This window comes from Dipodomys spectabilis, unplaced genomic scaffold (genome assembly GCF_019054845.1).
Source record: "Dipodomys spectabilis isolate Male_0828 unplaced genomic scaffold, ASM1905484v1 ptg000137l, whole genome shotgun sequence".
Classification (NCBI taxonomy): domain Eukaryota; kingdom Metazoa; phylum Chordata; class Mammalia; order Rodentia; family Heteromyidae; genus Dipodomys; species Dipodomys spectabilis.
Window position 1 is genome coordinate 1,195,456 of NW_024870814.1, and position 13,485 is coordinate 1,208,940.

General features: G+C 38.7%; 1 protein-coding gene across 1 annotated transcript; it reads right to left on the reverse strand.

Annotated features, from left to right (window-relative positions):
- Nucleotides 1-326: 326 nt before the first annotated feature.
- On the reverse strand, nt 327-4,482 carry LOC122116882 (lithostathine-1-like). The gene is made up of 6 exons (XM_042690459.1): nt 4,404-4,482; nt 4,011-4,114; nt 2,003-2,124; nt 1,567-1,704; nt 761-872; nt 327-567 (listed from the first exon to the last, which is right to left on the reverse strand). Exons 2-6 carry the CDS (start codon nt 4,078-4,080, stop codon nt 500-502), a joined length of 510 nt encoding a protein of 169 aa, XP_042546393.1. The 5' UTR covers nt 4,081-4,114; nt 4,404-4,482; the 3' UTR covers nt 327-499.
- Between the last annotated feature and the right edge of the window lie 9,003 nt (nt 4,483-13,485).

Sequence of the window (13,485 nt, forward strand, 5' to 3'; positions counted from 1 at the left end):
AAAAAATTTCAATTTTGACAAAGCCTTGCTTAATGGAATATAGATAATGGTATCCCAATAACTCAAATGTGTGAATCTTTTTATAGTACCAGACACCTCAGCCATTCCTAAGCCAATAGTGTAGTAATTCATATAAATTACAATGGATCCACAAAAATGAATGAATTGTACATGGCATTATTGTTCTATTTCTTCTCATAAGCAGGGCCACATAACAGGCAAACTATGTGGATAAAGTTTTACAATCAGCTAACGGAAGTTCTAGTGCAGTCACATCTACCCCAACCACCCACATTGGTAGTGAACATAGTGGATACAGAAGACAATTCAGTGAGAGACACATGTTTATTTTTTACTGTGTTAGAGTTCCAGAGACTGGGATGGGTCAAATTATTATGGCAAGTTCAACAGAGTCTGTCTGATTTGCTGAGGTCAAGTTCAATTTTTATTCCATAATAATTTCAGGAACAGGTCTAGAACATCCATTTTCCAAATGCCTTTAGCCTTTGAACTTACAGACAAAGGAATAAGTTTGTTCACAAGACAAATCCTTCCATTTCTTGTATCCTGCAAGCCAATGAGAAGAATCAGAATGAGAATCAGGAAAGAGAGTAGCCCTCATGACTCTAGGACTCAGGAGAGATAATTTTCCATTTCCTGAAATTTACATTGCCCTTCCTCTTGACTTCTACTCCCAGGTTCATCATAAGTGTGAAAATAAAGAGGAAAGCAAAATGTGTGTGGATTCTCTGCTTCTTACCTTCATTTGAAGCCAGTGCTGCACAGTAGCCAGGATTGCTATTGTTTGGAGATCCACTCGTCCAGGCTTTGTAGGTAACTGGGGAACTATTGCTCCAGTGCCAACGACGGTTCTAGAGAAGGCCCAGAAAAAGGACATATATCATCCCCAAAGTGATATTCTACCAAGATATTCTACCAAGAATTCTACCAAGATTTATGGCAGAAATAAACTCATTGTCCACAATCCCTGAATATCATATTGTTTCTTTCGCTTTTGGTCTCATCTTTCTTTCCCTTTACCTTTCAACACATTCCTGAGATCAGGAGACATTCTGGCTTTCACACAGCCCCATAAACACTCCTTACAGAAAGTGGTTCCTGATTTTGCAAACTTGTGGCCCAAGGTCCTCATAGCACATCATGTCTTGGCTGTTAACATATTGTTTGATATAACACCAGGTCACTCATGCCCCTGCAATTGATTATCTTTTGCAAATCACTTTTTTTTCTATATACTCTGCAAAGAGCTCTCATATAACATTGATAAGAAGAAGGTAGGTAAGTGATGGCATATAAAAATGTTTTAATAGAAACAAACAGAATGATTTTTATCCATGAATGCATGAAACACCTAGGAAATTCAGCATTCAGCTCTCTTTCCAGCCAGCTACAGCAAATCTCAATACCCCCAAACACTGCAGAATCAATTGAGAGATGGTATTTATGTGAAAATTATAACAGTTGGTTTTTGTGTTGTCAGATTTTATTCCCCAGCTTTCCTCACATCTGACTTTGGGGTGAGAGTTAAGTATGCTGCAGACTAACCTTTTTGGGATCATAGAAGCCAATCCAGATAAATGAGTTACGAACACCACTGTCATTAATCAAAGAGGCCACAAAGTTGCCTTCTGACTGGTTGAGTACAGATACAAGGTGGCCTGATTCAAAGGACTGACAGTAGATCTGTGAGGAAAAGAAAATGGAAATATTTAAGGAGTGAGAAAATTTAGAAATGTACAGGGTTTTCCCAAGGGTTATGTAGCAGTATAGCACTCATGATGATACTGTCATGGGCCACCAGCAGTCCTGTGTGTGATGGCCCAGATTGATAAGACAGAGTAGAGGGGACAAGCTTGGGGTTGGTGATAGGAATAAGTCCATGACCATTCTTATCTTACCAAAGCCACTGATGACACTGGAAAATGGAAACTCCCCCCTACCATCATGTGAATCCCTCCCCTACATCGCTCTCCTCACTCACATCTGCATCAGCCCAAGTCAACTGGTCTAGGTAGTTGTAATAGTAACAGTGGGAACCATAGAAAATGGAACCTTCTGGGCAGCTCATGCGAGGAGATGGGAGGTCAGACTCAGCCTCCTGGCCTGGGGAAAAAAGAATAAATTATAATAGATTCATAGGGACATGCAAAGGCTAGAACATGAAAGAAGAGCTTTTGAAGTTTCTTTTTTTTATTGTGAGAATACCATACAGAGGAGTTACAATTACATGGGCAAGATAACGCGTAATTTCTTATCAAGCATTGTTGCCTCCTCTTTGTTTCTTTACAGGAGTCTAAGGATGCAATATGGGCATGGACTGACTACTGACTTCTGCCCTCCTGCATATCTTCTCTGTCTCTGTCTCTCTGTCTCTGTCTCTCTGTCTCTGTTTCTGTCTGTCTGTCTGTCTCTGTCTGTCTGTCTCTGTCTCTCTCTGTCTCTCTGTCTCTCTCTCTCAATCTCTCTCTTGCTCAGACATCAAAAAAATACCTCACGATAACTTGGCTTAAGATATTTGTTCCCAGTTCTTCTTCCTCCTTCTTTGCCAGAGCTTTTATTCTGGCTCGAATCTTTCTCATTCTTTTTTGGCTTTCCTTTTTTTTAAAATATTTTTATTGTGAAAATACCATACAGAGGGGTTACAATTACATGGGCAAGGTAATGAGTACATTTCTTATCAAGCATTGTTGCCTCCTCTTTTGTTTCCCTTTCCCATCCCTTCCCATCTCCTCCCCTCCCCCCGCCCCCCCTCCAGCCAAAGTTGTAAAGTTTGTTTTTCGACATGATGTCTTGTATATCTCATTGTTGCAATGGGTCCACCTATATCCCTAGTTAAAGAATTAGTTTTTTCCCTTCCCCTTCACAAATTATACCAACATCAAATACAGTGAAAGCAGGGGTTATACTGTGGGGGGAGTGACATACAAAACAACAAAGAAATCATCTTATAAATATGTTAGAAACAATCGCATGAAAGCAAAAACATTTGAATTCTTATCTTGGGGTTCATTTCACCTAACATCAACTTATCTGACCTTTACTGCTTGTCTCTGACATATACTAGTTATTGAAAATAAGGGAAACCATGGGACTATATTTCTTCGGGCCTGGCTTACTTCACTTAGTAGTATGGAGGTTCCTCAAAAGACTCCACATAGAACTTCCCTATGGCCCAGCAACCCCACTTTTGGGCATTTACCCAAATGATCACAAACAAGACCACATTAATGCTACCAGTACTACTATGCTTATTGCAACATCATTTACCATAGCTCAGATATGGAACCAACCCAGATGCCCCTCAGTAGATGAATGGATCAAGAAAATGTGTTATATACACACAGTGGAATGCCTCCATCAGAAAGAATGACATTGCCCCATTTGTTAGGAAATGGGAAGTCTTGGCTTTCCTTATAGAACCCCCCCCCCCCCATACTTCTCCATCCTACGAATGACTCACTGGATACAAATCTGATACCAGACTAATTTAATATGGTGAACTATAATTGATTAGTGAATAGATGAGGAGTAACTTTATATTTTTTCCCAAACTTCTTAAGAAATTGAGGCTCATTTAAAGAGATTAGAGCAGAAATAAAGGTGAGCAGCAACAACATCAAAAATCTTGTTTGTAGCCGGGCGCTGGTGGCTCACGCCTGTAATCCTAGCTACTCAGGAGGCTGAGATCTGAGGATCACGGTTCAAAGCCAGCCCGGGCAGGAGAGACCGTGAGACTCCTATCTCCAATAAACCACCAGAAAACCGGAAGTGGCGCTGTAGCTCAAGTGGTAGAGCGCTCATCTTGAGCTGAAGAGCTGAGGGACAGCGCCCAGGCCCAGAGTTCAAGCCCCATGACCGACCAAAAAAAAAAAATCTTGTTTGTTGTTTTTTTTTTTCTGTCTGCCTTTTCTCAAATGGATTACTACACATGGAAATGCAGTGAAATCTTGAGGCCTGAGTGGATGAGGGGATAGTCGTGGGGAGCTCACCGTGGCTCACAGACAGGAATATCAGGCATGGAATCAGGATCAAGAATGTGTTGGTCTTTGCCATCTTCATCAGCAAAGTTTCTTGCAGAAGGATTAGATAATCTCTAAAAAGAACACAGGAATGAGGGCTGTAGACATGCAAAGCAGACCATTGGTTATCTCTCCTGTCGTCTCCTTTCTCAATTCTTGAGTTCACAAGTGTCTAAAGGCCCTGGAAGAAATACAACACTTCCCTTGAGAGTTTAGGGATTACAGTCTGTAACTTTGAGGCAGATTTTGTTCCTACTAAGGCTTCAATGATACTACAACTTTGTACCCAAACCACCCTGTATCTTCTCCCAGATTTCAAGAGAACAGCTGATGTTAGCGGTGCTCTCCTTCTGTAACACTTACCTTTCTGCTGCTTTGGTCTGAAGTGTGTTGTCAATGTAGGCAGGGATTGGTCCTATATAACAGGAAGGTCCAGAGCATGTGGGTGGGGGAAGGGACATGGATTAAGTATCAGCAGGCATTCATGGGAAAATGACAGACAGAAATCCTGGAATTAAGAGTAGTCTCTTACTAGAACATCCTGAGAAAGGTCACAGATGAACTCCTCTTCCCATGAAGAGATTGGCAAGCATTCTAAGTCAAATCCAGGCAGTTCCCTCCCCCAGCAGCCGCCACATGCCCCGTTCCCACAACCTTAGAGCAGGTCGCCTAGGAAGCATTCTTTCCAAAATAAATTAATGGTGGCTCTCAAGAAGAGCCGGCAGCAGAAATAAGGGTAATGAGTATGTGAACGAGGAACAGAATGATCTTTCTGTCCACCAGGACAAGATGTAGAACAAAACTTACTTGACTTGCCCAGTATCATACTGTACAGGAAAAGGGGGCTCTGCCTCATGGCCTCTCTTCCAGTCTTTCTCCCTACCCCCTTGCTTTCTTTTCATTTTAACATCCCATGGATTTTTTAAATTGTGAAAATACTATACAGAGGGGTTACAATTACATGGGCAAGGTAATGAGTACATTTCGTATCAAGCATTGTTGCCTCCTCCTTTGTTTCCCCTTCCTATCCCTTCCCATCCTCCTCCCCCACCAAAGTTCGTTTTTCTACATAATGCTTTGTACATCTCATTGTTACAATGGGTCCACCTGTATCCCTATTTAAACGATTTGTTTTTTTTCCCTTCTCCTTCACAAATTATACCAACATCAAATACAGTGAAAGCAGGGGTTATATCGTGGGGGAGGGACATACAAAGCAACAAAGAAATCGTCTTATAAATATGTTATTTCATGAAAGCAAAAACATTTAAATACTTACCTTGGGGTTCATTTCACCTAGCATCAACTTATCTGACCTTTTCTGCTTGTCTCAGACATATACTAGTTGTTGGTAGGAGTGTAAACTTGTTCAACCACTTTGGAAAGCAGTATGAAGGTTCCTCAAAAGACTCCATATAGAGCTCCCCTATGACCTAGCAATCTCACTTTTGGGCATTTACCCAAATGATCACAAACAAGGGAATACTAAAGCTACCAGCACGACTATGTTTATTGCATCATTATTTACCATAGCTAAGATATGGAACCAACCTAGATGCCCCTCAGTAGATGAATGGACCATTGATTCTTTTTCTCTTTTTCTTCCTCTCTAAGTATTAGTGACTCACAGATTACTGCTCAGGCCTTGTTTTATCAGCCCTCCTTGTTGTCAGTTTCCTAAGTAGTCCTCTGCCTACACAGCCTTTTGAGGATCTTCTTGCACAGTTAAAACCACTCAAGACAATGTTGCTACTTTAACAGTAGCTAGAAGGCCCATGCCTTTCTTTATCTGTTGAGCACAGAGACTGATCAAGGTAGTGTTCTCTCTCATAAAAAAAAAAAAAAATAACTAGCAGGTGCTTTCTTATAATCTTCTTAAAAAAAACCAGCTAACTTTTCCTCAGATTCTGCCCCGAGTAGAATTTTTAATTATATTTTCAAGGTAATGAACAGTTACATAAGTAACGTAGTGATTACATTTTTGCCTAACTTTTTACCCTTCTCATTTTTCTTCCTCTCTCCCTCCCCTCAACTCCCCCTCAAGTTGTACCGATCATTTGCAACATATTGTCTTGTGACTATCGCTGTTGCATTGGTTCTCCCTTTGTCCTTTGTCTTACCATTTTGTTGTTCCCCTTCCCTTCCCTAATTCAGATAAAGATATATACAATATCCAGGGTACCAAAATCAAATGTAATAAAACAGAGGATAAACCATCGGGGGGATAAAACACAAAAGGAAAAAGAAATCATGTAGTACATTGAGAACAACAACAAAGGAAAACCTCTTGTCTCTATGTCTTGGAGTAAAAATGAAACTCATTTTCTCAGATGTCTTTGGAAAAAGGTTCTTACAAATCTCAACAATTGGGGGCTGGGAAGGTGTCTCAGTGGTAGAGTGCGTGCCTTGCATGCATGAGGCCCTGGGTTCTATTCCTCAGCACCACATAAGCACAGAAAAAAATAAATCCAGAAGTGGTGTTATGGCTCAAGTGATAGAGCACTAGCCTTGCTGAAGAGCTGAGAGACAATGCCCAAGCCCAGGTTCAGGCCCCACAAGCGGGGGAAAAAAAAGAAATCTCAACTATCCTTAAGGGAAGAATAATACGACAATCTTTGGTGCTATAGACAGTAGACACTGTGTCAGGGTGAAGTCAGTAACAAGAAAAATAAGAAAAGGAGAGATATTTCTTGACATGGCTAAGTTGTGAACAGGTATGCAGGACATTGTTCCAGAATAAAGCCAAGGCAATATGGCTGATACATACATGCATACAACCATACATGCATATATATTCACACGTATGCATATACATATACGTACATACATACATAAAGCATATACAGACATATATGCATGGGCATATATTAAAAACATGCATTTTATACTAGGAGTCCAATGGAAACAACAATACAAATTAAGAGTTATGGCTCAAATTGACTTAGGTAAGGTAATTTTCTTCTACTGCACTGCAAAACAAGAAGTTGGCTGAGGAAAAATGAATGAAGGCTCACAGATTTTACTCTACTTTGAAACTAAGTTAGTCTTCCACAGTTTCACTAATGCTGACAGAATTCCAGGAGCATAATTCCTTACTGTGTGGTGCAGCAGTAACAGCACATTCGCTCTTTCCTCACCTGCTAGGATATCATACAGTTGCATACCTACATGTGCAGATGTGACATCATACTAGATGAATATAACGCTCCAGTTAAGTTCAGAGAGTTAAAAAAGTTGAGCCACAATGATACTAATCAAAATGGACTCCAAGATACCGAGGATTTTTTTGTTTGTTTGCTTGCCTGTTTTTGTTTTTTAATGTACTGTGTGAAGTTAGTTCTTTTTTTTCTTTCTTCTCCTTTCCTTTGGTTTATCTCTTGTTGTCACTGTTTTTTATTTTAGTACCTTGTGTTTTACGTATACATGTATCTGATTTAAAGAAGGGAAGGGAATAACAAAATGTTGAGAACAGGGACAAAAGTTGATCTAGTGCAACAGAGGTACTTACAAGATACTATGTTGGAAATGATATTTACAACTTGGGAGGAGAGGAGGAGCCCAGAGGAGGGAAAGTGGGGGGAAACAAGAGATGGGGTACAATGTTCAACAAGATAGATACTCATTACCTTACTTATGTAACTGTAACCCCTCTGTACATCACCCTTACAATAAAATTAAATTAATTTTAAAAAGTCAAATAAGTAATGAAGACCAAATAGGTAATGATATTTAAAAAAAAGAAAAACTCAACAACTTATAAAGGGTAGTAAGTGATTCTCCTTTTGTTTCACAAAGAGACTTCATTATCATTCTGGAGAGAAAACTTGTCTATCTTCACCATAGATGGAAATACAGTTTAAATCTTTCAAGAGTATACACAGATATACCCGTTGCTGTGGGGGAGATGCCATTTCTATTTTCAGAGGATCTTGAAAGTTCATCTAGAATAAAAGTATCTGTGACTTGCCTTGAAAGAGGCATTGAAACATGAAAGACACATGAGAATTGTCTGTCAACTGGGCATTCTTTTTTCCCAAATAAAAGAAGAGGTCTTTTTCACTTAAAACCTCTAAAGTCTTTGTTTATTTCCTTGTGTATTAACATATTATTTTCCACTGCTGAGTAAATAATCTGAGGTCATCCAACCTGTTAGGTAACCACTCTCCCACCAAGTCTATAATATTCAGAAAAAGATACATACGTTCATACGTGTCTAATCGCCTTGAGATGGTTCTTTAGGAAGATGGCAGCAAACAGATGCTGAAATATTGAAAAACTTTAAAAAATGATGGAATTGAAAAATGAATGTACAGAAAGCATTATAAAACTAGTACCTGAGATAATGAAGGTATCTCGTGCATCTTCAGTTAACATTGTTCTTATAGAACTTTATTTAGCTAATCATTTCCTGAACTCTACACAATGTGTACCTCTCTTAGTGCAATGTGTTCAGCCAAAGCTTAATGGAAAATGTATCAATATGTATTCACCTCAAATATAAATCCTTTAAAAAAGTTAAAAATAGATTAAATCTTATATGTACATTGCAGGCACAAAGATGCAGATAATACATTGAGAAGAACACTGAAGGTCAAGAAAGAATTCATCCATCCCAAGTGTTACAGGAGCAAAATGTTGCACCGTGGGACCACAGCAACTTATGCAAAAGTTATTGTTTCTTGAAAAATACATCTTGTCAGGCTAGAGTATAATTCTAATTGTAGACTACTTGCCTAGAAAGCACAAAACCTGCAGTTCAAACCGTAGTCTTGCTAAATTAATTAATTAATTAAAGAGTTGTCTAAAAGTCAGAAGGCCAAATTCTAAAAACTATTTCATCCTATCACAGAAAAAATTATATACATAGACATTTATCATTTTAGAAAATTAGTTGGAGCCTTGGAGGGTAGAAATACAAATAATGAGATAAAAGGTCACATGCAGAATATTTACACTTAATGTATGCTAGTGATTCACATACTTGAAGTCAACTGAAAGTTTTCATCAAGTTTTTATTATTTTCATGGTCAAGTATTAACTAATCAGTTTGAGGTAAAGGGTAAAAACAGGGTGGGGAGAAATAAAGAATCATCAATAACAGAGAATTTTTGTCTACTCTCCCTACTGCTTTTCTCTCCCATGAATCTTCCCCAAATGTCTGTATTATTCTTAGCTGAATCCTTGTGTCCCTTCCTCAGTTACTTCATCCTTCCATTTGTAAATTTCCAGGAAGGTGTTTTCTTGTTCCTTCTATCTCTTAGGGACATGGGAACTGTGCACCTGTGAGCACTCAGAAGGCACTACTGCATTTCCCAATGCTACTTTCATCTGAAGACAAGTTTGCTCCTACTGAGGGAAGGCTTTCTTAACCCTTTGCATTCCCAGTTCATGCCCAGGGGGGAATGCCATCCCACCATGCCAAGAATGTTGTAAGCCTGCCCACCTGTGTGGCAGCATCTTGGAACTACCTTGCACACTTTTCCACCTTGATTGCTGTTCTTTTCCCTTGGGTGCCATTTTCAGAGCTCTTCTCCATCTATCCTTGTAAAAGCATTCAAACTGGGTTTTGAATGACGGGATAGGAGAGGTGGTTTTCTAATGCTTCCATCTCCTTATCCTGTCAAGTCCTCCTTTCCTGATTTAAAATATAAGAAAATTTTAGTGTTGTTTCCAATGGTTATTTACCTTCAGTTTAACGCTTGTGGTGCAAGAATATGAATAACCATAAACACTTGGATTTTTTCTTCTTTTTAATTGCTATTGTAAAGTTAATGTATGGAGGATTACAGTTACATGATAATGTATGTAGGGACACAGTTACATAAGTCAGGTGATGAGTACATTGCTTTTTGAACAGAAGGAGGAGGAAGTGGGGGAGAAGGTTCAGGAGGCAACAGAAGTAACCAAAGTTATGAGGAAAATTGGAAGCAATTTTGTTTGTTATTTTGTTTGTATTTTTGAGACATGGTCTTGTGTGGATTAGAACTCACTAACTGCCTGCAGCTGCCTTCTGAGTACCATAATGACAAATGGAAACCACCACACCTGGCAAGGAAAGTTATATTTTATAGATGTCACAAGTTAATAGTAAACTGACAACAAGAAAGAGGCCTAACGCTGATTTGAGATAGCTGAATTTGAAATGCCTACTCCTCTAGACACATCTCTACGTTATATTATGGAAGAGAGAATATAATGTTTAAAGATATAAATGTTTAACAAGAAAACCACAAAGCATTTTACAGAACTTTTATTCCTGTTTGACCACAGTAGCAAATTTCCCCTTCCTCTAGTTGTCTGTTTGAATAAGAAAGCAGTGATTTTCAATGATTATATCTCTGGCTTCATTGTTCTTTCCCACTTCTGTAATATAACCCTGGTATTTCTCTGAAGACTCACAGCCTTTCCTTTTTCCTGGAAGTAACCTCTTTTAGCCTTAGATTTAGGTCCTGGAGTGTTGATATATGATCCAAAGAACATAAACATAGCTTCTTTGCCGAAATGATTCTAAGATTTACAGTAACTCACTTTTCCATCACTGGTCCAGCACATGGCCTGGCTATGCTGATTTTCTCAGGTTTATCTAAAAAGATAGAAGCTTAGAAGTTTTTTTTTCCCACATTCAGAAAATAGTCTTATATTCTCCCTTCTGTGACAGATGAAGAAAAAGTAGCTCAGTTGATGCTGGCAACTATTTTAAAACTATGAAAGGAAGCCAGTAAAAGGAAAAAGCATACAGATGACAGAACACAGACAGAGAGTCCTGGGTAAAGAAACACTGTGTGGGCACTCTGAACAGTTTAAGAACCACTTTACAGATAGAGTTTTCAGTTATTTGATCCAATACAGGCCTTTAATTTTTTAAGGCCTACCTGTCTAGCACCTTTCTAATGTATAAATAAGATCATTCAGTTTATAGTTCTTTCATTTTTTTCCATATCTTGGAGTTCATTTCAATTAGCATCATTTTATATGCTTAGACCTATCTTTTTTACTATTTTAATTTTATTGTCAAGGTGATATACAGAGGGGTTACAATTACATAGGTAAGGCATTTCAACATTTCTTGTGGAACTTGTAACCCCCTTCTTCATTTTTCTTCTACTCTTCCCTCAAGTTGTATAGATCATTTCCAACATATCGTCTTGTAAGAATCACGATTGAATTGTTTCACACTTTGTCCTTTGTCTCACCATTTTGGTGTTCCCCTTTTGTATTCTCTTTCTAATTTTTTGAGGAGCTTTCATATTGTTTTATGCAATGGTGTTGCATTGTTTTAACGTAATATAATTGTATTCCCACCAACAGTACAAGGGGATTTCCCTTTCTCTTCATTCTCACCATTTGTTTTATGTTGTTCATAATAGACATTCTAATAGATCAGGTTGCATTTTTGCTTTTACTTTGCATTTTCCTGTGGATATTTATAGCTTCTTTTGAGAAATGTCTGTTCAAATCCTTTTCCCTTTCACAATGGGGTTAATTTCTTCTGATTATTTACTTGTTTAAGCTCTTTATATAGCTTGTATAGTAACCCTTTGCCTGGTGTAGGGTTTGTAGTGACTTTCTCCCACTATTTTAGATTTTAGGTTCATTTTTCACTTTATAGACATTCTTTCATCATATGCATTAGTCATATGTATACATATATATGTATATACATATATATTCACCTAGATGAATATATATTCATTTATATACTTCTGTGAATTGTTTATATATTTCAGTAAATTATGAATGAATTAATTTCTTCATCATTTGATAATAACTTTTAGTCTCTTATCATATTTTCCAACTGCATCTTCAGAGGTAGGCACATACTGACCCTTATTCCATGGATAAATCTGAATCCTGATCTTGTCGGAGTTCAGATGGGCTCTGGATCTGTAAGTACTGGCCTGATGTCGAAAGGTTCAGCTTTGAGGCTAGAGTTAGAGAGAATTCTATTGATGTTCACTGAGATAGGACTGACCCTCAGTCTGCTAGCACATGGGGCCAGCCAGAGGCCAGGAAGTTATAGTGCCTAAGCAAGCACTAGACAGACTGAAAGACTGTCCATATATAAAGCTTGGACTTCTGGACAGGTCCACAGATGTGGCCTGATGTCTGTGGTCATAGAGGCAGCACTGGTGTGCCTAGAAGTTTTTCTCTGCAAGGCCAATTATGCTAAAGCTTCAAGTAGCCAGAAACTGGCTCTACATGAGGAAGCTTAGTGTGTAAGACTTCAGCCAGAAGGTGAGATGGGCTTAGAGACAAAATCTGTAGGGATTTTGAACATGGAGCCATGAGAATTCTTGTAGCACCAGTATGGATCTTAGGACTTACATCACGGGTTCTGAAATACAGGGACTATCAGGGTTTGAGTTTAGCTGGAGGAAACCTGTTTCTGGGATGTCATTTCACTCTCTTTCTACCAAGAGCAGGGTATTTTTCCTCTACTTTGTGCTTCCTGAGTTTAGAGAAGGGGTAAAATACATAATGGGAAACTATCCTTTCTGCTGTCTTCCATACATCAATTCCTTCTTTTTCTCTTTCTTGTCTTTGTATTTATTTTCTATTTATTTTTATTTTATTGTGGTTCTGAGGCTTGAATTCTGGGCCTGGGCACTATCCCTGAGCTTTTGTGCTCAAGACTAGTGCACTACCACTTGAGCCACAGCTCCACTTTAGGCTTTGTGTGTGTGTGTGTGTGTGTGTGTGTGTGTGTGTGTGTGGTTAATTGGAGATAAACATCTCAAGGACTTTTTTTTTTTCCTGGGCTAGCTTCAAACTGTGATCCTCAGGTTTCAGCCTCTTGAGTAGCATGAACCATCAGGGCCTGGCCATATATCTATTCTTATTTCTTGCTACACAAATGTATTGAAATCTCTTAGGGCAATTGTACATCACAGCTATCATCTCTCCACCTCAAAAATTCTGAGAGAAAAGAAGCAGTTAAATGAAAGGCATTGGTAACCATTATAATATAAAAAGGGAGACATCTTAACATTCTGATCTATAAAGCACCTCTTTCATCTCCTTGGTGTCCTGTTCCAAGAGATCCAAAGAAATGACACTTTAGAGAAGTTGATAGAGACCAACCTCATTGGATTTTCCTACCCTAGCAGAAATCCCAGTGGCTCAGCCTCAGGAAGTAGGGGTGAGGGAGTAGAAAAGGCTGGTCAGAAGTAAGTTCTCTGTTTGTTTCTTGTGACACACTACCACAATAACCACAATCTGAGGCACTGAAAGGATTTCTATCCCAGTTAGAGTAATTGAGCATATCAGAATTACTCCACTCCTATCCATTGAGCTCTTTACCATACTGAGTAGAGGATGCTGCTATGGGAAGAGAATGGTCATTAAAGTTCTACTTACATAATCTCTTAGGTAGAGCACATAATTCTCCCTGCCCCAGCTAACCATATACAATTTGTTCTACACATCTTGCATGCTGCCGAATACC